Source organism: Sciurus carolinensis, chromosome 17 (assembly GCF_902686445.1).
Source record: "Sciurus carolinensis chromosome 17, mSciCar1.2, whole genome shotgun sequence".
Lineage (NCBI taxonomy): Eukaryota > Metazoa > Chordata > Mammalia > Rodentia > Sciuridae > Sciurus > Sciurus carolinensis.
Genome location: NC_062229.1, coordinates 47,244,382 through 47,271,044, shown reverse-complemented (window position 1 = coordinate 47,271,044; position 26,663 = coordinate 47,244,382). Strand labels below are relative to the sequence as shown.

General features: G+C 38.4%; 1 protein-coding gene across 1 annotated transcript in view; it reads right to left on the bottom strand.

Annotated features, from left to right (window-relative positions):
* The window catches only part of Efhb (EF-hand domain family member B), a 48,885-nt gene extending 22,875 nt beyond the window's left edge, over positions 1-26,010 (bottom strand). Inside the window, exons 1-6 of the mRNA XM_047531755.1 lie at positions 25,055-26,010; positions 15,332-15,394; positions 14,218-14,361; positions 12,996-13,176; positions 8,993-9,103; positions 2,663-2,789 (exon numbers count right to left, since the gene is read on the bottom strand). Coding sequence (XP_047387711.1) covers positions 2,663-2,789; positions 8,993-9,103; positions 12,996-13,176; positions 14,218-14,361; positions 15,332-15,394; positions 25,055-25,954 — 1,526 coding nt within the window. The 5' untranslated portion in view covers positions 25,955-26,010. The remainder of the gene's footprint in view (positions 1-2,662; positions 2,790-8,992; positions 9,104-12,995; positions 13,177-14,217; positions 14,362-15,331; positions 15,395-25,054) is intronic.
* Between the last annotated feature and the right edge of the window lie 653 nt (positions 26,011-26,663).

Sequence of the window (26,663 nt, the reverse complement as noted above, 5' to 3'; positions counted from 1 at the left end):
CTGATTATGAACCATAGGCTGCAATGTATAATTATTTTATGCTAAATGAAAAATCAGAATACAAAACAACATTGCATTCTGATGAAAACTATGCAAAAATCTACATAGAAAGCCAACTAGAAAGAAATACACATTAAAATAATAATAGTTGAATTAAAGTGACAGGATTATGGGTGATTTTATTTTGCCATTTTCTATAATATAATTTTGTTACTTCCACTGTTGTGATTAAATGAATAAAATTTCTTTTGAAAACTAGAACTACAATGCTACTATTTAATGACATTAAAATTAATAAATTCTCTATTGTTGTGCTAAGACTAAAAACAATGAACATTAAATTCTTAAACTCCATTCGCTTTTAAAAATATTTTCTGTACTATTGAAATTCTGAGCTGAATAAATTTCTGGAGAAGAGTGACACTCTGTGGAGAAACAAAAGAAGAAATGGAAAGTAATTCATCTTGTTTCTTCATTTCCTCCCCGTTTGTTAGTCGGGGAAAAAAAACACATGGGTAAAGTCTGAATAAATCAATGACAGTTTAAGGGCCATAATTTGAACAAATAGAGTTGACAATCTAAAAATCAGCTCCAAGGGGCCTAATTAGGAACATGCAGGGACGATAAGAATAAGAATTGTAAGGCATGGAGTCTACTCTTTTTAGTCTAAAAGTGCCTGGATTACGCTCCTGGGAGAATCAGGAAGTATCTGCGGGTAGCCAGGCATGTCAGCATATCAATTACTACAAAATCACTACCCAACCTCACAGTATTCACCAAGGAATGCAAAGTTCTTTGTGCACTGCTGGTGAACTCATTCACTTACACATACACACACACTCCTACCATCTGATGATTCAAACTGAGGTCATAAATAGAATAGAGAGATCATTTTACAATGGAAATATACCCCTCAAAAGTTGAGATTAAACCAATTTCACATTAAAATTAGATGCCTCAAAATGTAAACGAGTATGTTTGACTCCAAGTTTATAACAGAAGTCACACTGAAGAATGAAGTAGTGAACTTTTCTTGAAATCTGACGAGCCAAAGGAATTAAGAATTCCTCTACATCTTCAGCAATAATATTAAAATTCGGTTTCAAAATACAAAATGTATGATCTAATAAAACACTTGAAAACCATGTTCCCTTGGGAATAAAGATAAGTTGGAGGGAAACAAGTCCTGCATATTTCCTGCTCTATAAAATAAATATAAAATAAATAAATGAATATATATATAAAATATACTTTTTCATATACATATGATAAACCATATTTTTCACCTCCCTTCAAGTATCAATTTCTACATTATATTTCATTATAAATCCCTATGCCCCCTCTTCTCTTTTTGATACCCGGGATTGAAAACAGGGGCACTATACCACTGAGCTATACCTCCACTAATTTTTATTTTTTTATTTTGATAAAAATAAAAAATTATTTTGATAGGGTCTCGCTAAATTGCCCAGGCTGGCCTCCAACTTGTGATCCTCCTTCCTCAGCCTGCAGTGCAACTGGGATTACAGTATGCACCACTGCACCCGATCAAGTTCTTAAATACTTAAATCCTATCTTCATGCTTTCCTTTATTGCATGGTTTAATCATTTTAATAATGATGAAGGAATGTTACATGAGTGCTTTTACTATATTCTAAAGAAAACCCATCTCATGCAAGTCTAATATTAGAAGAATTTCTTCTGTGTGTGCTATATTCCTTATGTTGAACAAGTCAAGTATCAGAAACTCATATAAGAAAGGAATAAAAGAGGAATATAACTCATGAGCAGGGGATCACAATATCATGTGCCTACAATCCTGGTGTAGTGGTAAGGACAGTCACTGGACCCACACTGCCTAGGTATCAATCCTACCACCAGTACTCCTGAGCTGCATGATCTTAGGCAAATGATTTAACCCCTCTGTTCATTCGGGTTCTTCACCTGTAAAATGGGAAGGGTAAATCTAAAATATACCTAACACATAGAGTTCTTGGAAAGATGAAACTAAAAATCTATAAAGTGTTTAGAATTTTGACTTTATAGCAAAGAGTTATCATTGTCACAGGGACAAAACAAGTAAAAAGTAAGGAAGTTGGATATCTATAGAAATGCAAACTTCCATGGATATAAAAGAGATGTAAAAGTCCATTATATTTAAGAATCTTAAATACAGTTGACCCCTAAGGTTTAAAACATGCATACATGTATTTATATTTGCTTGTGAAGTCACAAAGTAATTTCAGAATGATACAAACAAGGCACAACTCTAATCCCAGTCACTCTGAGGGCTGAAGTAGGAGGATTATAAATCTGAGGCCAGCAATTTAGCAAGACCCTGTCTCACAATAAAAACTAAAACAGAGAGAAAAAAAAAAAAAAGAGGCTGGCGATGTAACTTAATGGTGGTAAAGCACCTCTGGGTTCAATCCCTAATACCAATGAGAAAAAAAAAGAATGGTATGAACACCAAACAGGATCATGTTTGCCTCTGGAGGAATTGGGCAGAATGGGTGCCAGAAGTAAAAGACATTTATTTCATTGTATATTTTATATTCAAACTTTGTCAATGTATTCTCTTTTAAAAATATTAAAAATGAATAGTAAGTCTAAATGTCAAATATCTAACATTTATTCCTGGACACAACATAATCAAACTTACATTTGTAGTTCATGGAGCCAATATAAACTTTTTGCCATGTTTCGTCCATCATTAAAATGTGGTGTTGGAACTCCATACAAATTAAACCTATGGAAACTTGGGTTATACTTTCTGTTCTTTGCTTCTCCTGTTGTGGGGGGAGGAGGATAACAAGGGTGGGTGGGTGGGAAGGAAGACTTCTGACTTAAACAACAAAAATAACAAATAATCTTATCTTGCAAGGAAAACATTATGTTCTTATTAACTTTGAAAATGAGAGTGGGATGAAGAATGAAACTGTAACAGTACAGGGAATTGTGCAGATTTGACTATATACAAAAGAAGCATTCCCCCACATGACCTGGGAGACTGGTGAGATGTTATACACAAGAGCTCCTTGTGTTAATATTTGGAAAGCTATATGTAGGAAACCCCAAAGATTTCACCAAAAAAAAAAAAAAAAAAAAAAAACTATTAGAACTAATCAATGAATTCAGAAATGTTGCAGGATACAAAATCAACATATAAAAATTCATGGTATTTCTATATAAAATATCTAGTCTGGGGATGTAGCTCCGTGGCAGAACACTTGCCTAGAATAAAAAAAAAGCCCTGAGTTTACTGCCCAACACTGAAAAATAAAAACAAAATAAACTACCTGGTTGAGCACACACCTGTAATCCTAGCTACTTTGGAGGCTAAGGCTAGCAGATGGCAAGTTGGAGGCCATCAAGACCTTGTCTCAAAATAAAAAATTAAAAAAAAAAAAAAAGACTGGGGCTATAGATCAGTATTAAAGCACCCCTGGGTTCAATTCCTAGAAAAAAACAAAGGAAGGAAGGAAGAAAGAAAGAAAGAAGGAAAGAAAGAAAGAAAGAAGAAAGAAACTACTTATCTGAAAGCTAAATCAAAGAAAGCAATACCACTAACAATTGCATCAATCAGTCAATAAAATAATGAGGAATAAATTTTAGGGTGTTGTTGTTCTTGTTGTTGTTGTTGTTTGTCTTTGAGACAGGCTCTCACTGTTTCCCAGGCTGGTCTCAAACAGCTGGACTCAAGCAATCATCCTACCTCAGCCTTGCGAGTTGCTGGGTGCACACCACCATGCCTGGCACTCAGGAATAAATTTAATACACAAAGTAAAAACCTGTATACTGAAAACTATAAAACACTGATGAAAGAAATGAAAGAACAACTAAATGAAAAGGTATTCCACGTTCATGGATTGGAATAATATATATGGCTAAAATGTCCATACCGTTTCTTCTCTGGGAAAATACCAAATGGTGGATGACACAGACACAGCAAGTGGGAGGTCCCAGAGGCCCCTGGAATGGAAAGCCAGTGATGGCTTCCATGAAGGCTTGGACAGCAGCCCCTGGGTCTGCAGTCGGGAATGGGGCTGTGGCCATGGGGCTTCTGGAAGCAAGGCCCAGGACAAAGCATGGATCCCTAATACCAAGCTGGGCCGTGTGGGCAAGCACTTGAAGATCAAATCTCTGGAGAGGATCTCTCTCTTCTCCCTGCCCACTAAAGAGTCCAAGATCAATGACTGTCACCTGAGGACATCACTGAAAGATGAAGTTTTGAAGATCATGCTTGTGCAGAAACACCAAGACAAGGTCGGTCCTGCCCAGAGGACTGATTCAAGGCATTTTTTACTATCAGGGACTACAATGCTCATATGGACCTAGGAGTTAGGGTCTCCAAGGAGGTAGCTGCTGCTATAGAGGAGCCATCATTCTGGCCAAGCTCTCCATTGTTTCTGTGCAGAGAGGCTACTGGGGGAACAAAATTGTCAAGTTCCATGCTATACCTTGCAAGGTGACAGGACACTGTGATTCTCTGCTGGTGTGCTTCATCCTTGCCCCCAGAGGCACTGGCATAGTCTTTTTCCCCACCACACCAATGCCCAAGAAGCTTCTGATGATGACTGGTATTGATGACTGTTACACTCCACCAGGGGCTGCACTGTCACCTTGGGCAATTTCACCAAGGTCAACTTTGATGTCAACTCCAAGACATACAGCTACCTGACCCTCGATTTATGGAAAGACATTGTGTTCTCCTAGGTTTCCTATCAGGAATTCACCAACCATCTTGTGAAAACCTGCACCAGTGTCTTTGTGCAGAGGGCCCAGGCTCCAGTTGTGGCTACCATGCAGGGTTTTATACAAGAAGAATAAAGTGAATGAAACCTAAAAACTAAGTGAATACATAAAAATAAAATGTTCATACCACCCAAAGAAATATACAGATTCAACTCAATTCCTTTCAAAACCCCAAGAGCATGTATCACAGAAATAGAAAAAGAAAACCTAAAATTCATATAGATTCACAAAAGAACCCAAATAGCCAAAGCAATCCTGAGAAAGAAAAGTTATAGATATCATACTTTCTTATTTAAAATTATCACAGGTGCTGGAGGTATAGCTCAATGGTAGAGCACATGCTTAGCATGCACAAACTTCTGGGTTCAATCCTCAGCACCAAAAAGAAAAAGAAAAAGAAAACAAAATAAAATTACATTACAAAACTATAGTGATGGGGAAAAAGGTGTGGCAACAGGATAATAATAGACATGTAGACCAGTGGCACAGAACAGAGAACCCAGATATAAATTTAAACATATATGGTCAACTAATTTTTAACGAAGTCACCCATAAAAGACAAAATGGGGCAAAGACGGTCTCAACCATAAATGGTTCTAGAAAATCAAATTTCCACCTGCAAAAAAATGAAATTGGACCCTTATCCTACCCCAAACACAAAAATTAACTCAATTCAAATTGAAAAAAAAGACCTAAACTTTAAGACCTGAAACCATGAAACTTCTAGAAGAAAACAAAGAGGAAAAGCTTCTTTACACTGACCTTGGTAATGATTTCTTAGATATCACATCAAAAATTCAGGCTACAAAAACATAAATAAATAAACGGAACAACATCAAATTTACTTAAACACATGCCTGTAATCCCAGCATTTGGGGAGGCTGAGGCAGGAGGATGGTGAATTCAAAGCCAGTCTCAGCAACATAGGGAGTCCCTAAGCAACTCAGCAAGACCCTGTGTCCAAATAAAATATAGAAAGGGCTGGGGATGTGGCTCAGTGGTTAAATGCTCCAATACCAAAAAAAAAAAAAAAAAAAAAAAAAAAAAAAAAAAATTAAGCACAGCAAAGGAAACAATCAACAAAATAAAAAGTTAACCTACATGTTGGGGAAAAATATTTACAAATAATATATCTGGTAAGAGGTTAATATCCAAAATTTATAAAGAACTCACACAAATCATCAGCAAGAAATAGGCAATAGGGCTGGGCATGATGATGCTTGTTTATAATCCAAATTACTTGAGAGGCTAAAGCAGGAGATGGAAAGTTGGAGGCCAGCCTGGGCAATTTAGAGAGACCCTGTTTCAAAATGTAATTTTAGATAAAGACTGGGGATGTAGCTCAGTGGTAGAGTGCTTGCCCAGGACTCGGCCCTGGGTTCAGTCCCCAGTATCTAAAATAAATTAGGCACCAGATCTTCATATTTAGTAAATAAGTAGGGAAATGACGTGAGACAGACAGGTATTAATGATTAAAACACACAGGCCCCACCACTGTTACAGAAATCCTGAACTGGGGAAGTACTGCAATGTTTGGGGGATCCCAGCAGGACTTTCCCCTGAGCTGATTTGAGAGGTTGGTGTTTTATATTTGTTCCCACTGAGATCTGGTGAGGTTATCAGAACACTGTATCCCTCATATTCCATTGTAATCATTTATCTTACATTAGAAACATTTATAGATTGAAGCCTGAGAACACAATAGGAAGATTTTTTTTTAAAGATTTACCGTTGTACTTTTTTCCTTTTCAAGTCTTGATATGGTGTTAGTTTCCTATCTAAACAAGAAAGTAGAACTGAAACTAGAGAACAATGAAGAAGGGAAGAAATGTTGAAGAAAATATATTCAGCCTTGTTAGTGATCCAAATAATGTAAATAAAAACAGTAACAAGAAATCATAATTGTCTCGAGTTAAACAAGAATAAAGTTTAGGGATATGTGAGGCAATGGAAAAAAAATTTTTGGGGGGGGTGGGGAGGATACCAGGGATTCAACCACTGAGCCACATGCCCAGTCATTTTTATTTTTTTATTTAGAGACAGGATCTGACTGAGTTGCTAAGGGCCTTGCTAAGTTGCCTGAGGCTGGTTTTAAACTTGCATACTCCTGCCTCAGACTCCCAAACTACTGAGATGTTAGGAATGCACCACCACACCCAGCCTGGGAATTCTCATACGCTGTGAGGACAAACTTGAGCAGATGGTCAGAATGACAGGTTGGCTCTGAAGAGTGAAGTTTCAAAAGCCCAGATATTAAGTAATATAACCTGAGGAATATAACCAGCATATCACATTCACTAAGGTATATAAACAATACATTTTTATAATAGTGAAGAAAACAGCATGAAAACATACTCCAAAGTATTTCATTAAATGAGAAAAACAAAGCAGCCTGATGGGGTGGCACACATCTGTCATCCCAGCTAATACGGAGGCTGAGGCAGGAGATTTGTAAGTTTGAGGCCAGCCTTGGCAACACAGCAAGACTGTCTCAAAATTAAAAGTAAAAAAAAAAAGAAATCTAGAGGATGTAGTTCAGTGACAGAGCACCCCAGATTTAATTACCCATACTACAAAAGAAAAAAAAAAAAAAAAAGCAACAAATTGCCAAGTGAGGAAGGAAAGTATTGTGGATTAAAATATACACATATACATAAACATATGTCTGAAAATACAAAGAAAAACATTTACAAAAGTATTATGTGGAAGATTGGGAATTGGGGCAGATGTTCTTTGAATATCACATATTTCTATATAGTTTGCATTTATGAAAGAAATATCTATCACTTTAGTAATCATTAAAATTGTTATTATAAAGATGTTATAGATCTACTTCTATTGCTATTGAATGATGTCCCTGACTTATTTTAAGTAAAATAAAATACATATAACTAATTCCCCCAAAGTAGAGAGTATTATCCCATTTATCTCAAAATAGATCACTCCATGGATGGGTTTAGAAAAGTGTTCAATTATCAACTGTAGTTATCTTTGGCTAATGGGATTTCAAGATTACATTTGCTTTTTCTTCACTTTTAAATATTTAAATTCTCTACAATTATTGTGTATTTGTATAATAAAAAGTAAATGTACTTTCCTTATGAGAAAAAAATAAGGACAGTGTTTAAAAAAGCAAACTCTTAACTTTCAAGAGGCTAATAAAACTTCCATAAAAATCAGCAACTGAACCAGGTGTAGTAGTGTATTCCTGTAGTTCCATCAACTCAGGAGGTCGAGGAAGGAGAATCACAAGTTCAGAGCCAGTCTGGGCAAATTAGTGAAAGAGACCATCTCAAAATAAAAAAGGACTGGGAATATAGCTCAGTGGCAAAGTGCCCTGGGTCCATTCAATCCCATTTCAGTCCTGTTATGGCCCATTAGATCTATTCTAAATATAAAAATCCTACTGTAATTTTCCTCAGACTGTTAAAATGCTAATAAGATGTCTCATTATAGGAGTCTGAAGTAGAAGGCTCACAAGTTCAAGGACAGACTCAACCATTTATTGAGACCCTGCCCCGAAATACAAAATAAACACTGGGGATGTAGCTCGGTGGTAGGGCACTCCTTGGTTCAATCCCCAGTACTTGAAGGAAAAAAAAAAAAAAGATATCCCATTATAGGTTGTGTATATGTGTGTATGTATGTATGTCCTAATGCACTTTTACACTAACATAATTCTTCAAAAACAAGACATTATATTAGATTGTATAGTAGATGCTAAGTTTTTTTCAAAACAGGAATCAAACATTTTCACAAGAGAGGGAGGGAGGGAAGGAAGGAAAAGAAAAAGGGAGGAAGGAGGGACAGGGAAGCAGAAAGGGCAGAGATAAAGAGAGGAGTCAAGGGCATGAGAAGGAATATGGTGTCCAAGTGGGTAGGAACAATGACCATTTGAATGGGAGGTGGAGACTATCTCAGGACTAGGAACACATTAAGGAGTGCAGGAAACCAGAAGAGATTAGCTATGAAAGCAGAGACTGGCAGCTATGAACAAAACTTTGAGAGAAAACAGAAAAGCAGTATAGTGCTGGAGTTAATGGAGGAGAGAAAATATTGAAATAAATAACAAAGCAGGAGCAGAGTAGAAAATAATTTTTTAAAAGTACTGTTCACTGATTACCTGTTATTTGTCAGACATTTAACTTTATAAACATTATCTCCTTTATTCATCGTCTCCTTTATTAAACCTGAGGGTCTCCTGTCCTCAGGCCATTTTGCATTGGAGGAGACTTACCCGCATAGTAATCATTGTGAGAAACAATATACAAATCATGTCCTTCTTCTCCTTCTTTAAATACTTCTTCAAAGGATTTTGGTGGGTTCACTACATCTCTAGCAGAGAGTTCTGAAGGAAGAATCAATGAAATCAGTTTAAAGGTATTTTTTCATCTATTTCTAATATAACAAGTGACAAATGAGGTATATGCTGTTTGCATAAGCTACTTAGACATCCTGAGAGATCACAAAATAAAATGAAGATTTATCAAAAGAGGCAAGACAGTCTAGGTGTCGTTTTGCTAGAGAACCCACTTGACTTGGCTCACTCCCTAGAATTCTGAAGAGTATGAGAACCCTATATCAGTTAATCATTTAGATTATCCTGAGTCATGTTCCCAGGCCAGTTAAATTCCTGATTCTAAGACTCTCTAGACAATTTTGACTTTAGTTTATTCCCAACTTCTTAAAATGATCTCAGCAAATCTGAGTTACAAATTACAAACCCTGATGATCTGTGGGATAGCTGTGGTACGTATATTGACAGCTGTAGACTGAAGCATACACCCCAAGTCTGCTTCAGCCTGAAACTATACAAAATGGATCCAGAGGTGCCAGGGAGATCACTGACATCATATAGAAATTCCCTTTCCTATTGGTTCCAAATCTAGATAAGATGTTTAGGGGATGGGGCTGTGGCTTCGTGGTAGAGCACTTGCCTAGCATGTGTGAGGCACTGGGTTCGACGATCCTCAGCACCACATAAGAATAAACAAATAAAATAAAGGCATTCTGTCCATCTACAACTACCAAAAAAAAATGTTTAATAGCTGCTTTCCTGTGACTGGTCATTCCCAGTTTTGTGTGACATGAATTATTTTGTTTTCATTATTTTATGCAATGATTTTTAAATGTAACTTCATTTTCACCATTTCATTCTTCCCTTTCAACCTAACAACATAAATGAAGCTGTTTCCTTTCTTTTGGTTTTTTCTGCCAAGAATTAAGCTCTGAAAACTCATAGTTAAGGATATTGTAAGGTAATATCATTCAAAATAATCCTATAAAACAGTACTTCTTTTGATATATGAATCATTACATCAATTAATACACATACACACAGTGTTTTTGAAACGTTGTTTTACATATTTAAATTAGGTACACCAAGAGAGTACTTTCCATATTAAATTAACTATTCCTAGATAGCAGTTGTTATATAATTACTGTAATGCCATATCTACTAACTGTTCACATAAGTAGAATTTTTAAATCCTATTAAAAAGAAAAAGAGAAGATATTTTATCTGTTCTAAAATTCATGTTTCAAACTTTAATAGAGTTTAACTTTAGATCTGATGCAATAAATTACAAGTTCAGATATTGCATTCAAAAGCACAGTTTCTTTCTAGTGTGGATTTTACCACCTTAAGGAAAATAATATAATTGGACTTTTGGTAAACAAAGATAAGATTGCTGAAGCACAGCCAAATGGGTACAGAAAGACAAAGAGAAACTGAATTCCTCTGTAGTATAAAGATGGAAGTTTTAAAAAAGAGATGGAATTAGAGGTTTCCTGGTAAGATCCCATTGGTTGCTAAAATATATAGACTCTTTTTTATCTACATATTTTCAGCAGCAATGAGCACCATTCAGAAGAAGGGGGCAAGAGATCAGAGGAGGATTGTAGGAAGGAAATCTGAGAAAGGCATTTAAGAAAAAGGGGAAAAAAAAAAAAAAAGGACACCCAGTAAAGTGGCAAGAAGCAGTGCCCTTTAGAAAGAAGTGCCTGTGACCAATTCCAATAGAAGTTGGTATTTTTTGGAAAATACGCTTTACTTCCTCTCAAAATTAGAGTGAAAGTTGACTATATATATATACTCTGTCCCCTGTTTGGTTAAGGTGCTGGTAAGTCATGAGACTGCACAAATGGAGTACAGTATGCAGTACTCACCAAACTTATTTGTTTCATGAAACTGTTTCATAGATTGTTAAGAGTCATGAACATATCAGAGGCATTAGTGGAAATAAAATACACAATGCAATGGAGAAAAGATAGCCTCTTCAACAAATGGTGCTGGGAGAATTGGAAATCCATATGCAACAGAATGAAACTAAACCCCTATCTCTCACCATGCATGAAACTAAACTCAAAATGGATTAAGGACCTCGGAATCAGACCAGAGACCTTGCATCTTATAGAAGAAAAAGTAGGTCCAGAGCTTCAACATGTCGGCTTAGGACCAGACTTCCTCAACAGGACTCCCATAGCACAAGAAATAAAAGCAAGAATCAATAACTGGGATAGATTCAAACTAAAAAGCTTTCTCTCAGCAAGGAAACTATCAGCAATGCGAAGAAAGAGCCTACAGAGTGGGAGAAAATCTTTGCCAATCATACTTCAGATAGAGCACTAATCTCCAGAATCTATAAAGAACTCAAAAAACTCTACACCAAGAATGCAAATAATCCAATCGACAAATGGGCTAAGGAAATGAATAGACACTTCACAGAAGAAGATCTACAAGCAATCAACAAACATATGGAAAAATGTTCCACATCTCTAGTAATAAGAGAAATGCAAATCAAAACCACCCTAAGATTCCATCTCACCCCAATTAGAATGGCGATTATCAAGAATACAAGCAACAACAGGTGTTGGCGAGGATGTGGGGAGAAAGGTACACTCATACATTGCTGGTCAGGCTGCAAATTAGTACAGCCACTCTGGAAAGCAGTGTGGAGATTCCTTAGAAAACTTGGAATGGAACCACCATCTGACCCAGCTATCCCACTCCTTGGCCTATACCCAAAGGACTTAAAATCAGCATATTACAGAGATACAGCCACATCAATGTTCATAGCTGCTCAGTTCACAATAGACAGATTGTGGAACCAAATTAGATGTCCTTCAATTGATGAATGGATAAAGAAACTGTGGTATATACATACAATGGAATATTACTCAGCCATAAAGAATGATAAAATTATGGCATTTGCAGGCAAATGGATGAAATTGGAGAATATCATGCTAAGTGAGATAAGCCAATCTCAAAAACCAAAGGAAGAATGATATCGCTAATAAGTGGATGATGACACATAATGGGGTGTGGGAGGGGTTAGTGTTAGGGTTAGAGTTAGGGTTAGGGAGGGGGGCAAGAATGGAGGAAGGAAGGACTATATAGAGGGAAAAGAGGGGTGGGAGGGGTGGGAGGCGTGGGGGGGAAGGGAAAAAATAACAGAATGAATCAAACAACATTACCCTATGTAAATTTATGATTACACAAATGGTATACCTTTACGCCATGTACAAACAGAGAAACAACATGTATCCCATTTGTTTACAAAAAAAAAAAAAGAAAGAAAATACACAAATGGATGTCCAGGCAGAAGACTGCAGCCCTTACAGCTGGTGCTAACTTTTTTCTTTTTCTTTTTCTTTTTCTTTCCTTACATGATATAGATTTATCTAGGAAAGCAGATACACATTCTAGGGGGATATTTGGGCTATCTCAAGGGAAAAACTTCTTTGGGGGTGAAATAAGAGATACACATTCAGAGGAGAATGTGGGCCATCCTGAGAGTGAGAAGCTCTTGGGATAAAGCAAGGGATACGCATTCTAGAGAGAATGTGGGTCCTCTTGAGGAAGAGACAGCAACCTGCTGGTCTGGCATAATAATATTTACAGAGGGACAATAGTTAGCAACTGAACTGGAGGAGGAGTCAGGGTGAAGTTATACACCTTCTTGGTGCTGTAGAATGCCAACTTTTCTGTCTCTTTCCTATTATTATATCATATCTACTATGCTCACTATATCTCCACTTCAAAACCTGAATCTTTACCACCTTAGCACACACATATAAACTCTAAGGATTTAGGTTCAGAGAGTAACTTTCTCACTACAATCTCATCTTTCATTCTTGAGTAATCATTTACATTCTTACCAACACCATACCAGTTTTATAGTTAATCCAATTTCCAAGACTTATTTTACCACCCCCTCTCAATCCTTATGTTTTACTACCTCTGATGATTGCTGTCCCAAATGTCGTATTGATTATATCCAGTCCTTCAGGCAATCCTGGTTTTTGATCATGAGATTTTCCTAAGGGTGCACGTTGGTTGCTAAAATATATAGACTCTTTTTTATCTTTCATTTTCTGCTGAAATGTGGTAATAGGCTGTGGGTTTATCAATGAGCTTGCCTAAAGAAATAATATAACACAGAGGTGTATCAACAAATCTGATTCAAAGGAGTTAAAAGATTTCAATGGAACTAAAAGGCTTATGAAGGGAATTCCCAGGTTACTTGACTCATATACTCAAATAGGAAAGACAAGCACAAGAACCTTGTGACTTCCACAAGTTCTCTCCAGGTGTATATAGATGAGGTCTTCTGAATCTAGTCTACCCATTCAGTCAATAGCAGATAACATTCTGATCATCTCCCCTCAACATCTGTATAAGCCCTCTGTAAACATCTCCAGGCAAGAGTCACCAAGGCTGTCCTCTTCATTCTCTAAAAAAGCCTGATGGCATTTTTCTTCACCGGGAGAAAATGGAGTGCAATTTGCCTTTTATCATCTGAGGGGAAAATAAACAGCTGTGGCTTGAACCATTGATTTCTTCACACTCTTAGCTGCTGCTTGGATTTTTTTTATTGCCTGAGATGAATGCTTCTAGAGGACAGAGTGAGAAGAGCTCATAAAAATGCAGCTGGAAAGGAGATTGAAATCCTCCTTTGCACATTTTCACTTTGGGTAATTAACAATGTATAGGCCGTAGTGGGGGGGGGGGTCTCTCTTGAAATTGTCCTTCTCCCCTTCCCTTAGTTGTTTCCACCCCTCCTGAATCCTTTGGCTGAAGTGAAGCCCAAACCTGATGTTAACTGCTAGACCTTTCCTCAGATTCACAGAAAGCAGAAGGCCTTTGTAACAGCTTCCTTAGTAACTGGACTCAGGAGGTAGCAAACCATTTTGACTCTCTGGAGAAGACACACACCAATGAAGAAGAACCCACCAAGTGGGCAGCCCACTACCTCCTTCCCTTCCCATAAACACCCTTTGCCCCTGAGTCTAGGAAAATAGGGCTGTAAGGAGCTATCCCCTCTATTTTCTTCAGGTTCAGCCTTGAATTAACCCAATTTCTTCCTATCAACACTTGTCTCTGGAATACAGGTACTCAAGCAGTGGGTAGCCCAGATGTTTGATTCTGGTAGTAAAAGGGAAAAAAAGAAAAGAAGTTACCGTTACTGTAATTTTAGATTTTATTCCATGTGTCAAATGAGGTGCAACTGGGGGATCATTTGCTCTACCATAAAATACTCTTTCTGCTCCAGGGGGTGGGTATCTGTAGTTGAAAAACTTTTTCACCTCAGGTGGAGTAATCAGCTACAAAGCACAAGAAAATGGAATTATTAGGCACAATTTTAAAAATATTTACAGAATTCATCTACACCAATCAACGAACACTCTAAATTCCATGAAGAAGTACATGGGAAACTACAGCCCAAATAATGAAATTTCCCCTAAAATTTATTTATTTATTTGTTTGTTTATGGAAATAGCATATTTTAAAAGTTATATTTAGAAAACAGAAACTATCCTGGTTAGAAATTATACTATTATTCCTATTGAAATAAATGGATTCTCTTGTGGTTTTTATAAAGTTAAAAAATATAAACTTGCAATTTCCATTTTGTTGGGCAAAATCAAGAGAAGGTCTCAAAATACAGTAAAGCTTTCAAATTGACCACATTAAATTTACACAACTTTCATAAGGAAAGGAATGTTGAGAATTGTCTAACTCTTAATGTTACCAGAGTCCAAGGCCAGAGGCCCAACTCTGGGGGTCCCAATAAACCAGTCCCTTTGTCCAAAAGGGAAAAGGAATGGTAAAAGCAGGAAAGGACTTTTAATCGGTATAACTGATTAAAGACAAGGGGCACCAATATTTGCAGCCCTATCCTCAGGTGTACTGACAGAGAGCTCCCAGACTACATAGATAAGGGGGGCCAGAGATATGCACAGGCAAGCAGTCTTGATCAAACTGTGGTCTGATTGGTCATTATCTCAGATTAGTCAGGCAGGGTCTTGTCAGTTGTGATATGAAAGTTGCTGTTACCTGAAAGGTGATTTTGACTCATCACAGATGTGTATCAATCAGACCTGTTCCTGGAATCCAGAGTGACTGACTCAGCAAAGAAGACAGATGTAAAATAGAGACAGAAATGCCAAGGATTTTTACATATGCAGGTCCAGGTGAAAAGTTCTGAGCAAAGGCCACCTCTAAATACTTGTTACATTAATATTCATTTGCAAGGTAAAAATAGACACAAAAAGACAAAAGCAAAGTGCTCACCCTAGGAAGTTTTTCAGTCAAAGAGGTTGCAACTCTGTATCCAACTGGAATCACTTTCCCTGCCTAAGGGGGGCGGTGTGGAGACAAAAATCGATAACTTGTCAGCATGGAAGAAAATATTTTGAAGAAAAGAAATTATTTCAAAGTTAGTCTTTGCTACAAAGTTACTTAAAACCCAGGAAAAGCAACTCTTATCACTCATCTGGAGGGATAGTCAATCAAGATGATTCTAAAACAACAGATCCTATTAAAATAACCCTTATCTTCCATTAGTTACCCTATGTATTTCCTAATCATTTCTCCACAACTTATCATCCCTGGAAGCCTAAGTTCTCCTTCTTTTGTAAAAGCAGTATGTAAGACCCTAAGTCTACCCACCTCTCTCAAATTCACTTATTTTTTGTGAACGCAGGTGCATGCAAATATTAATATAATGGTGTGCCTTATTTACTGATAATTTGTCTTTTGCTAGTTTGATTCATAAGCCCCAAGTTAATCAACCAAAGAGGGTAAATGGAAAGATTTTCCTCTCCAACAACAATTCAATAAAAACATAGTCTCATAAGACTAAAGAACATGGAGATACCCAGGTAGCTACTATCTAAAGAGAGAGAAAGAAAGAGAAAGAGAGGAGGATGGATTGATGGATGGATAGATAAATCCATGACCTGATGGATCATTTTACTCACCCTTGGTCTGCATCCTATCAAGTATTTAACAATGGTAATTCTACATTTTCACCATTGCAAGCATTCTATCTATAATATAATATAAAGCTGCTCCCCCCTCTACAGCCATTTCTCTGCCTCCCAACTTACAACCTACCTTGTCAGTCTGTGAACATCCTAGCTACCTATTGGTTCATCAGTCAGCTTGCAAGTATCCTTCTCCATTATTGGTCTCTTGTTAGCCCCTGGATTTCCACTGCTTAAGAATGGCTCCCCCGCCATTTTCTCTCTCTCTCTCCTCCTCCTCGCTTTCATGCTCTCTCCTCCTGGCTTTCACTCTGTCTCTTGCATGCTCCTCTCTCTCTCTTTTCCTCTCATTTTCTCTCTTACCCTGCAGGGAGACACTCTGCCTGTTCACTTAATAAACTCTCTTATGTGAGTTCCCGTGTCTGGAGTGGTTTCTGGGTTCTTATGCTATTAGCCAGTGTAGAATCGTCCACATGCAAAGTGCTTTGATTGTAAATCAGAAATTGTGATTAGGTTTCTACGCTTTGTGCCTTTTGATTGGGGACACAAAAATGTCATGTGTGTCTGTGTTTACTTGTCAGTGTCTTAATATGTTTGACAAGTCTCTCCATCCCTGCCTAAATCATTGGTCTGATTTTATATTCCAATCCTCTGTTGGTATTTTCCTTCTCTCTTTTTTTTTTTTTTTTTTTTTTTTTTTTAACTGAGGACTGAACTCAGAGGTACTTTACCACAGAGCCACACCCCCAGCCCTTTTTATTTTTTACTTTGGGACAGGGAGCTCTGAGCTAGGTCCTCCACAGCCACCAAATATGCATAGCATTTAGTTGCTATGTTGCTTTTGTTTCCTTTAGTCTTAAAGTTCTTAATCTTTCCTTGTCTTTTGTGACCTTGACCTTGGAAGAGTAGAGGCCAGTTATTTTGTGAAATAATTGTCCCTCAATTTGGCTTTGACTAATGTATTCTTATGATTAGATTCAAGTTATGCATGTTTGGAAGAGACAGCACAGAAAGTTTTATGTTCTATCAGGGAGTATATACTCTCAATTTGCACCATTAATGTTAGTGTTCATTTTGGTCTGCTAGACTTCTCCATCATAAAGTTTTCTCTATAACTGATAATTATTCTGGATAAATATCCAGTTCCTAACTTTCACCTAGTGATTTACTATCTACTGATGATTCCTGTGTGTGTGTGTGTGTGTGTGTGTGTGTGTGTGTGTGTGTGCATGCACGTGCCCGCACTGGGAGCTAAACCCATGGTCTTATGCAGGCTGGGTGTGTGTTCTACCACGGGGCTACACCCCAGACCCCTCTACTGAAGACTCTTTATTTGTCCACTTTTTTTATTGTTGTACACTATGTGGGATTCATTGTAATGTGTTTGTACATGCACACAACATAATAATATAATTTGGCCAATATTTCCCCAGCATTTCCCCCTTTCTTGCCCTCCTCCCTGTCCCTGGTCCCTGTCCTCTACTCTAATGATCTCGCTTGAATTTTCATGAGATCCCTACTGCCCTGACCCCACACCTTTCTTTTCCTCTTTCTTCTCTAGCTTCCACATGAGAGAAAATATACAAGCCTTGACCTTGTGAGTCTGGTTGATTTCACTTAACATAATGTTCTCAAGTTCCATCCATTTTCCTGCAAATGACAAAATTTCATTTTTCATTATGGCTGAATAAAACTCCATTGTGTATATACATTTTCTTTATTCATTCATCCATTGATGGACACCTAGGCTGGTTCCATAGTCAGTCTATTGTGAATTGTGCTACTGTGAACACGGGTATTCATGGATCAAGATGTTAATTTTTCTGGATAAATACTGAGGATGGTATAGCGGCATCATATGGTGGTTCCATGCCTAGCATTTTGAGTAACCACCATACCTATTTCCATAGTGATTGTACTAATTTACAATCCCACCAACACCATAAATGAGTTCCTTTTTCTTCACATCCTTTCCAGCATTTATTATCATTTGTATTCTTAACGATTGCCATTCTGTTATGAGGCAAAATCTCAGAGTAGTTTTTTTGTTTTGTTTTGTTTTTGCAGTGCTGGGGATTGAACCCAGGGCTTGTGCTTGAGAGGTAAGCACTTAGCCAACTGAGCTATATCCCCAGCCCCTCAGAGGAGTTTCGGTTTGCATTTCCTTTGCTAATGGTGTTGAACATTTTTTAAACATATTTGTTGGTCATTTGTATTTCTTTTGAGAAATGTCTGTTTGATTCATTTGCCCATTTATTAATTGGGTTGTTTTTTGGTGTTGAATTTTATGAGTACTTTATATATCTTAAATGTTAGTCTTCTGTCAGAAGCATAGCTAGCAAAGATTTTTCTCTCATTTCTGTAGGTTTTGTCTTCACGTTCTGAGTTGTTTCATTTGCTGTGCAGAAACTCTAATTTGATGCTATTCCATTTATTAACTCTTGGCATTATTCCTGAGCTTTAGGAGTCCTACCTGACAAAGTTGTTGCCCATGCCTATATGCTGAAGTATTGACCTGACATTTTCTTCTAGAAGTTGCATGGTTTTTTGTTTCAAACCTAGGTCTTTGATCCATTCTGAGTTGATTTTTATGCAGGGCAAGAGATAAGGGCCTAGTTTCATTTTTCTACATATGGACAACCAGTTTTCCCAGCGCCATTTGTTTAAAAGAGTGTCTTTTTCTCCAATGTATGTTTTTGGCACCTTTGCCTAGTCTAGTGATGATTCTTATTTGAATCATATTATTATGATGGCTGCCAAATGGTGACTTTATAATTCCAACATACTTTCTACGTTTACCAGTTAGCATTATACTACAAGGGAGAATTCTCTTCTTGCTGTTCATTCATTCATGTATTTATAACAGTATGGGCTCATGGATTTCTATTTTACTCAATGGCAACTTTATTCAGTGTTCAAAGTATACCATTTTGGACCAGCAGGAGTTCCTTCAAGTTGGTTTAATATCTGCATCACTCTTTGAGATTTTTCTTACTTTTTGGTTCACAAAGGTGTTCCACATTCATACTGTATATACTGAACCAGCCCTAGAATCAAATATTCCTCCAAAGATCATTTATTTATTTATTTATTTATTTATTTATTTTGTACCAGGGATAGAACCCAGGGGCATGTAACCACTGAGCCACATCCCCAGTCCTTTTTTATTTTGAAACAGGGTCTCCAAAAGTTGTGTAAGGCCTTGCTGAGTTGTCAAAGCTGGCTTCAGACTTGGGATCCTGCTACCTCAGCCTCCAAAGGTATCAGAATCAGAGGTGTGGGCCACCATGCCTGACTCCTGATTCTTTATAAGAGAATTGTATTTATAAATCAAAAGATAAGACTAGGTGTTAACAGCACACACCTATAGTCCCAACTACATGGGACGCTGAGGCAGAAGGATTGCTCCAGTGCACAAGTTCAAGGCAAGCCTCGGCAGCATAGGGGGAGCCTCCATGGAAACAAACAAACACACAACAACTATAGAGATCAAGATATGGCTTTTTATATGCTCATTGCCACCACATTGCTTCTGGGTCCTCTAAGAGGATAGAATCAAGAAATGTGTGTATGTACCCATACTCCCACATGCCTGCATCTATATTAATTCTGTAGCATTCTGTGTAGTTAAATGTTTGTAGATGGGGTCCAGAAACATAGATCTGATACAGAAATAGATGTAGATAAATCATGAGTTTGTACCAATATAGACAATTAAAATCCAACAAAACAGGATTCATTCTATTCTTCTCCTTTCTATACTTGTAATGCTTTCCTCCATTAGTGAGAAATGTTGCACCTGTGATCCTATATTACTTATCTTCTCAGGTTTTCTGTCACAAAACTCCCAACTGTACCAACCACCTGCTCTCTCAAGTCTCTAACCACATCCCGTGCCACCTGGCTTGGCAAGTTCCTCACTCAAGACCCCAATGTTACAGTTTTCAGTGCCCAAATATCCTTCTTATTCCTCACACAGTTGGTTCCCCAGATGCAGGTCAACTCAGAAAGGTGGATACAAGCTTACCTTCAGCTGCTGAAGACCCACACAACCATAATCATCATGCCACACTCCATTCCACAAATTCAGTGCGGGCTGGCATAACTGTCCAATCTCTGAGGTTTTGTTTGTTTGTTGTTTTCTTTACTTTTTTTTATTATTTTTATTAGAACTTCGTGGTTATACATAATAGTTGGGTTCATCCTAACAAACCCCTACATGCATGAAAATCCATCCCAGTTCATGTTCTCCCTTTTTCCCTCCTGTCCTCCCCTCCTCTGTCCTTCTCCTTCCTCTATTCCTATCTCTGTTTTAACCATAGAGATTCCCAATTCTGAATATTTCAGAGAGAGTTAGGAGTGATGGTATGGATACCTTTCTGCCCAGAAGACAGCACACATTATGCAAACGAAACCACCCACTTCCCAAAATTCTGCAGAAAATGGATTTGCAAATTCAGACACAAAAATGTTTGCACCTTTTCCTTCAGTATCAGGGCTTGTGTTACCATGAAGGTCTCACAAATTTTTAAGATTTACTTATTTATACCCTTTCTTAAAACAGTTATCAAGTGCTTTTAGTACCCAACAGGGAAACATAAGGTACCCCTTTGCATGACATGTACCACATTGTAAAATAATGTCAGCTGAGAATAGTGGTGAGATTTTTGGAGTACCCTTCAAGAAGAAGAAAGATTCTGATAAAAGAAGAAGAAGACGATGATGAAGGAGGAGGAGGAGGAGGAGGAGGAGGAGGAGCAGTCTTTTCAACCAGGCACAGTGGCACACACCTGTAACCCCAGCTACTCAGTAGGTTAAGGCAATAGGATCACAAGTTTGAGGCCAGTCTAGACAATTTTAATGAGACCCTGTCCCAAAATAAAATAAAAAGGACTGGGGATATAACTCAGCATTAGAGCACTTCCCTAACATGTGCAAAGCCCTGGGTTCAATCCCTTAGAACCACACACACACAAAAATTAAGTTTCAAAAATTAAATAATTTGCTTTTTTTTTTTTTTTTTTTTTTTTTTTTTGCGGTGCTGGGGATCGAACCCAGGGCCCTGTGCTTGCAAAGCAAGCACTTTACCAACTGAGCTATCTCCCCAGCCCCCCTGTCCAATTATTACACATAATATAGTAAATTTTTTTTTTCCTGCAGTGCTAGGGATTGAACCCAGGGGCACTTCACCACTGAGCTACATCCCCAGCCATTTTTTATTTTTTATTTTGAGACACAGTCTCACTAAGTTGCTGAGGCTGGTTTCAAACTTGAGATCCTCCTGCCTCAATCACTAATATTACAGGTGTGTGCCACCACACCCACAAAATACTATGACTTTAAAAAAAAAATTTAGATGTTGATGAACCTTTATTTTATTTATTTATTTATACGTGGTGCTAAGAATTGAACCCAGGGCCTCACACATGCCAGGCAAGTGCTCTACCACGGAGCCACAACTCCAGCCCCCAAATACTATGATTTTTAAAAAGCCTTCCTTTGGACATTTCCTTCCTTCTTCCTCTTTCTACTCCATGGCCAATATAATTATCAGTGCATTTTGTACAGTTCACTTGCTTTGTTTTAATAACCCAGGGTGTTTGCAATAGTCAGTGCACGGATGGATATTAAGAGACATTCTTTGGATATCATAGGGAAATTATCATCATAGAGATTTTATATCTGCTAAAGTACCTTCCAAGATCCACGTGGCCTTTCAAGGGCTACTGAGCTCCACACAGAGAAGGAATCCTCTTTTTTTTCTTTTCTTTTTCAGTACTGTGTAACAAGGGTTCACCAAATGCTTTAAATATAAACCTTGCTCTTTAACCACTGGTGGCTCATTTTAAAACTGATATATTTCTTTCTCACTCTTTTTTTTTCCTCCTTCCTTATCTCTCTTTGCCCCTCCAAAATCAAAGGGGAAGCAAGATTAAGCTTCTTCTTGCACTAGGCTGGGTTTATTGTGTTCTTCGGATTACCAAACACAGAAATAAAGAAATCCAAACTTGGGAGCTGGTACCAGTATATCTAAGAAACGGCTCTCAAGGCTACCATCTGTATATGAATTGTATTTCCTAATAGGCACACCCAGAGCCTATCTCTTATATTCCCCTTTTAAAAATCTTCTGTTCCTCCTGGCAGTTAGAATTGCAGCCTTTGAGACCTTAGTCCACTGATTTTCTCATTTGTTAGCAAATCAATACAACTTCTTTTTCCTTTTTCTCAAAACTTTGTACTCATTATTAGATCGGCATCAGGGATAAGAAGTGAGTTTTCATTATCATTGGGCATTGAACCCAGGACCTTGCATATGGCTAGGAGAGCACTCCATCAATGAGTTACATCCTTAGTTCCTTTTAAAGTTCTATTTTGAGACATGGTCTCAATAAAATTGCTGAGTCTGACTTTGAACTTGTGATCCTCCTGCCAAGGCCTCTTGAGTAGCTGGGATTATGGGTGTGTGCCACCTGCCTGGCTGAGAAGACTTCTTTTGACCAGAAACTTTCTGGTTTTGGAAAACCCAAAACTCTTCCCTCAGGCCACTATTTCTTGGAAACTCTTCTCCGCTGCACTGATTCTATACCAATGATCATCTTCCTAGAAAGACCTCCCACACTCAAAGCATTCACTCTTCCACTGAACTATATCTATATCCCCAGTCCCTATTTTTGTTTTATATTGTACAAAAATATTTTAATATTTAAAAATTATTTAGGGACTGAGGTGTGACTTAGTGGTAGAATGTATGCTTAGCATGTACAAAGCCCTGGGCTCAATCCCAGGACCCCCCAAAAAATATTATTAGAAAAGCTTTTTTTCCTCTTGCCTGTGATTCTAATTCCATTCCCTCTGCTTATCTAGAATCTGGTTCCACCCATTTTCTCCTTTATCTCAAAACTCCTTTACTGATTCACTAAATAAATAAAAAAGGATTTCTAAACTGCATTCTTTACACCCTTCTCTTTACTATCACACTTTTTAAGAAAAAAAAATTCACAGTAGCTTTCTCCAGTTCTAAGATCTGAATTTGCTCTTCGGTATATTGCAATTGAAATTTTCCCTCTATTATACCATCCAATAATGCTGCTGATTTCCTTACCAAAATTAATCTTAATTCTATTTGCCATACGAGAGATGTTTTAACACTGCTAGTCACTCTCTCTTTGACACTCTCTTCTCTGTCCGGCCACATTTAGAAAGGAAGGTGTGACAAGTGGGAGGAAGCAGAGGTTTTAGAATTGCCTGTGTTGGAAACCAGAAACTGGAGTCTGTATGTCTATAAAATAAGAGCAGAAGCCACCAACTACAGAGCCTGTCCAGAAACAGGAAGCGGGCATGGTTGAGTAAAAAGACAGCATGGCTAGGGAAATCCAGTGAGGAAACCAGAAAGCAAAGTGGGTCAAAGACAAAAAAGCACCCCGACTCCCAAGGGGAACAAAAGTCTGCAGACCCAGACAAAATTCTGCAGAAGACCCAGGGCTATAGTCGTAAATCTCAGTGTGGGAATCTTTCATTCCCAGAGTGCCTTCAAGATGCTTCCTTGATGGGCGCGGTGGTGCACGCCTGTAATCCGAGTGGCTCCGCAGGCTGAGGCAGCAGGATTGCAAGTTCAAAGGCTCAGCAATGATGAGGTGCTAAGCAACAAAGTGAGACTCTGTCTCTAAATAAAATACAAAATATGGCTGGGGATGTGGCTCAGTGGTAAAGTGCCCCTGAGTTCAATCCCCAGTACCAAAAAAAAAAAAAAAAAAAAAAAAAGATGCTTCATTAATGGCACTTCAATACCTTCAATTCCTTTATGTTCCTCAATACCACACTTTTAGACCTGCCTCTTCTCTGTTATCTCTCCCATTTAATCACCCAGCTCTCCTTTTGCTTACCAGAAATAAATTTCCTGCCAGGTGGGATGGCACATGCCTATAATCCTAGTTATTCAGGAGGTTGAGGCAAGGGGAACACAAGTTTGAGGCCATACTCAGAAACTCAGCAAGGTCCTCAGTAACTTGGTGAGACTCTGTCTCAAAATAAAAAATAAAAAGGACCGGGGATGTAGCTCAGTGGTTAAGCACCCCTGGTGAGGTGGATGTGGTGATGAACGCCTAAAATCCCAGCCACTTGAGAAGCTGAGGTAGGAGGATCCCAGGTTCCAGGTCAGCCTCAGCAATTTGATGAGATCTTGTCTTACAAAATAAAAAGGATTGGGGATGTAGCTCAGTGGCGTAGCACCCCTGGTTCAATCTCTAGTGCCAAAAAAAAAAGGCCCAAGTACCACAACTCCTTTACTGATTTCACTAAATAAAGATTTCTAAACTGCATTCTCTACTCCCTTCCCTGTACTTCCTAAAAAAAAAAAAAAAAAAAAAAAAAAATTCACAGTAGTTTCTCCAATTCTAAGATCTCCTCCAAACAGAATTTTTAAATCTTTTTATTGAGCTCTATGCTTAAGAATACATTTCTATGAAGGAAGAATCATAATTTCTGCTATTCATTTAGACACCTATATGTTCAATTTAGTGATCTGTCTCCATTACTGGAGTGAGCCTAGAACTAGAGGACAGAGAGCCCATACTTTTTATATTGCCTTGTTTGTGCCCAGTACAATGACCACTATAACTCTTTGCTGAAAAAATAAATAACTCAGAGAGTAAATAATGAATGGAAAAAAGAAAAGCATTCTTTTTTTCATTCATAATATGAGTATTAAGACATATGTGTCTCAAAATGTGAGAGGGTTTGAGAAAATGAAGATTGGGGAATGAAAAGAAGTTCAAATTAGAAAAGAGGAAGAAATCAAAAAAGATCAATTGTGTGTACAGAAAAAGCTGACACCTAGGAAGGAAGGCAGAGAATCAGGGGAAATCAGGCAAAGTAACATTTACAAGGAGTTCAGTGGGATAAGTAAGGAACATTAGAAATCTTTGTGATTTGTTTTCCAAAGCCCCAACAAGTCTCACCACTTTATCATCTCAATAAAGGTATGGTTATACACAGGTCCTAGGAAAGGAAAAAATAATAATAAACTTACACTTGGCCAGCAAGGCATCCGATCAAAAAATTTCCCAGAGTATATGGGTCTGATGTGATCTGGAGGTTCCACTCCTGGTTTGATGTTTCTAGTCTCCTTCTTCTCTTCAGGTTGTTGGATAAACTGGTTCTGGGGAGGTTCTATCACCAAACCCATCTGGGGCTCTAAATTCTTAGTTTCATCTGGCTCCTCTGTTTGGGGTAGCCCAATGTCCACCTCCACAGGGGCCTCCATCTGTGTGCTGGGTTTCAGCACAACACAGGTAGACTCTTTATCCTGTTCCTGTCTGGCTACCATACCTAAAGCAGGCTGTTTTCCCACTACGGCCTCTATCCCTTCAGAGCCTCTAGCCACAGGACCTCTCTGGCTTCCTGCAGGCTGTGAACTTGAACACACCATGCCCAAGGGAGGCTGCATTGTCCTTCCATGGAGATATCTTGCTGGAAAACACTCATTTTCTAACCCGACTCTTACTGGTAACACCCACGGACAAGGTTTTCCCAGTGAGGCACAGACCCTGTTGACTCCTAAATTACCTCTCTCCATGGGGTTCCTAGAGATGGTTTGACTTCCTAATCTCATCTCAAGCCCCTTACCCACTGGTAATGCCATCCTCTCCTTATATTTATTAATCAAGGGGTTCTTCCACCATAAGGAATCTTCTTTTCCTAATCCTGTTTGAAGCCCCAACTCCACAGAAGGCTTTGTTCCCGGAAAGATCCTCCTGTCTCCTAAATCATCCTTTCCTTCTTGGGTGAATCTGACCTCCAGGTTCGGGGGAGATTTCCCCCCGGACGCCCTCATTTCTCTACAGGCACTCAGCTCTGAGGGGAAAGCAGTGCCTGGATCTAGGGAAGTTTCCAATACTTTGGGGGACCCCACTCTCACGAAAGAGCACATCCTCACTCACACGCTCTGCCCACGGCTTCCTGCCTGCTTTTAAACACTTCGGGGGGTTCTTAAAACCTAGCGGAGTTCACCGGGAGAAAAAAAAGAGACGGAGTCTGTTTACCTTGTTACCTGGGAAACAGACGGCGCGGGGCGGGGCTTAGCGCGCAATTCCCTGGGCAGGTCTCCCTCCCAGCTCTCATTCTCCCGTCCCTTCTCCCTGTCCTCCCTTTCTTTCTCTGGGCCCTGTTTCTTTCTTTACTGGATTTGGAAGGCAAGAAAACTTGAGTGATGTGACTTTGGGCACTAGAGCAAATGTACACTAACGTCCCTTTGGTTTTCAAAGCAGCATGGTCCTTTTAAGATGGTTTCAGCCATTGCCTTCTTCCTGGGCATTGACCCCTTAATTTTCCTGATGATCTGGAAACAAATAACTTTCTGGGGGTGGCCACTGTTTTTGGATTCTTCCTTGCCCAAGTACCTCCACCCAGGAGCCTCACTGCATACTAGGCAAGAGCTCTGGCACTGAGCTACATCACCAGACTTAAGGAACTACTTCAAACTCTGGAGTGTTATTATATTTGACAACTGTGGTCTTTAAGTACACTTAAACTTTAATAACTAAGCTTCAAGTCATATTTAAACTGAATATATTAAAATTTGAAATAGGGGGCTGGGAGTGTAATTCAATAGTAGCCTGCTCAAGGCCCTGGGTTTGATC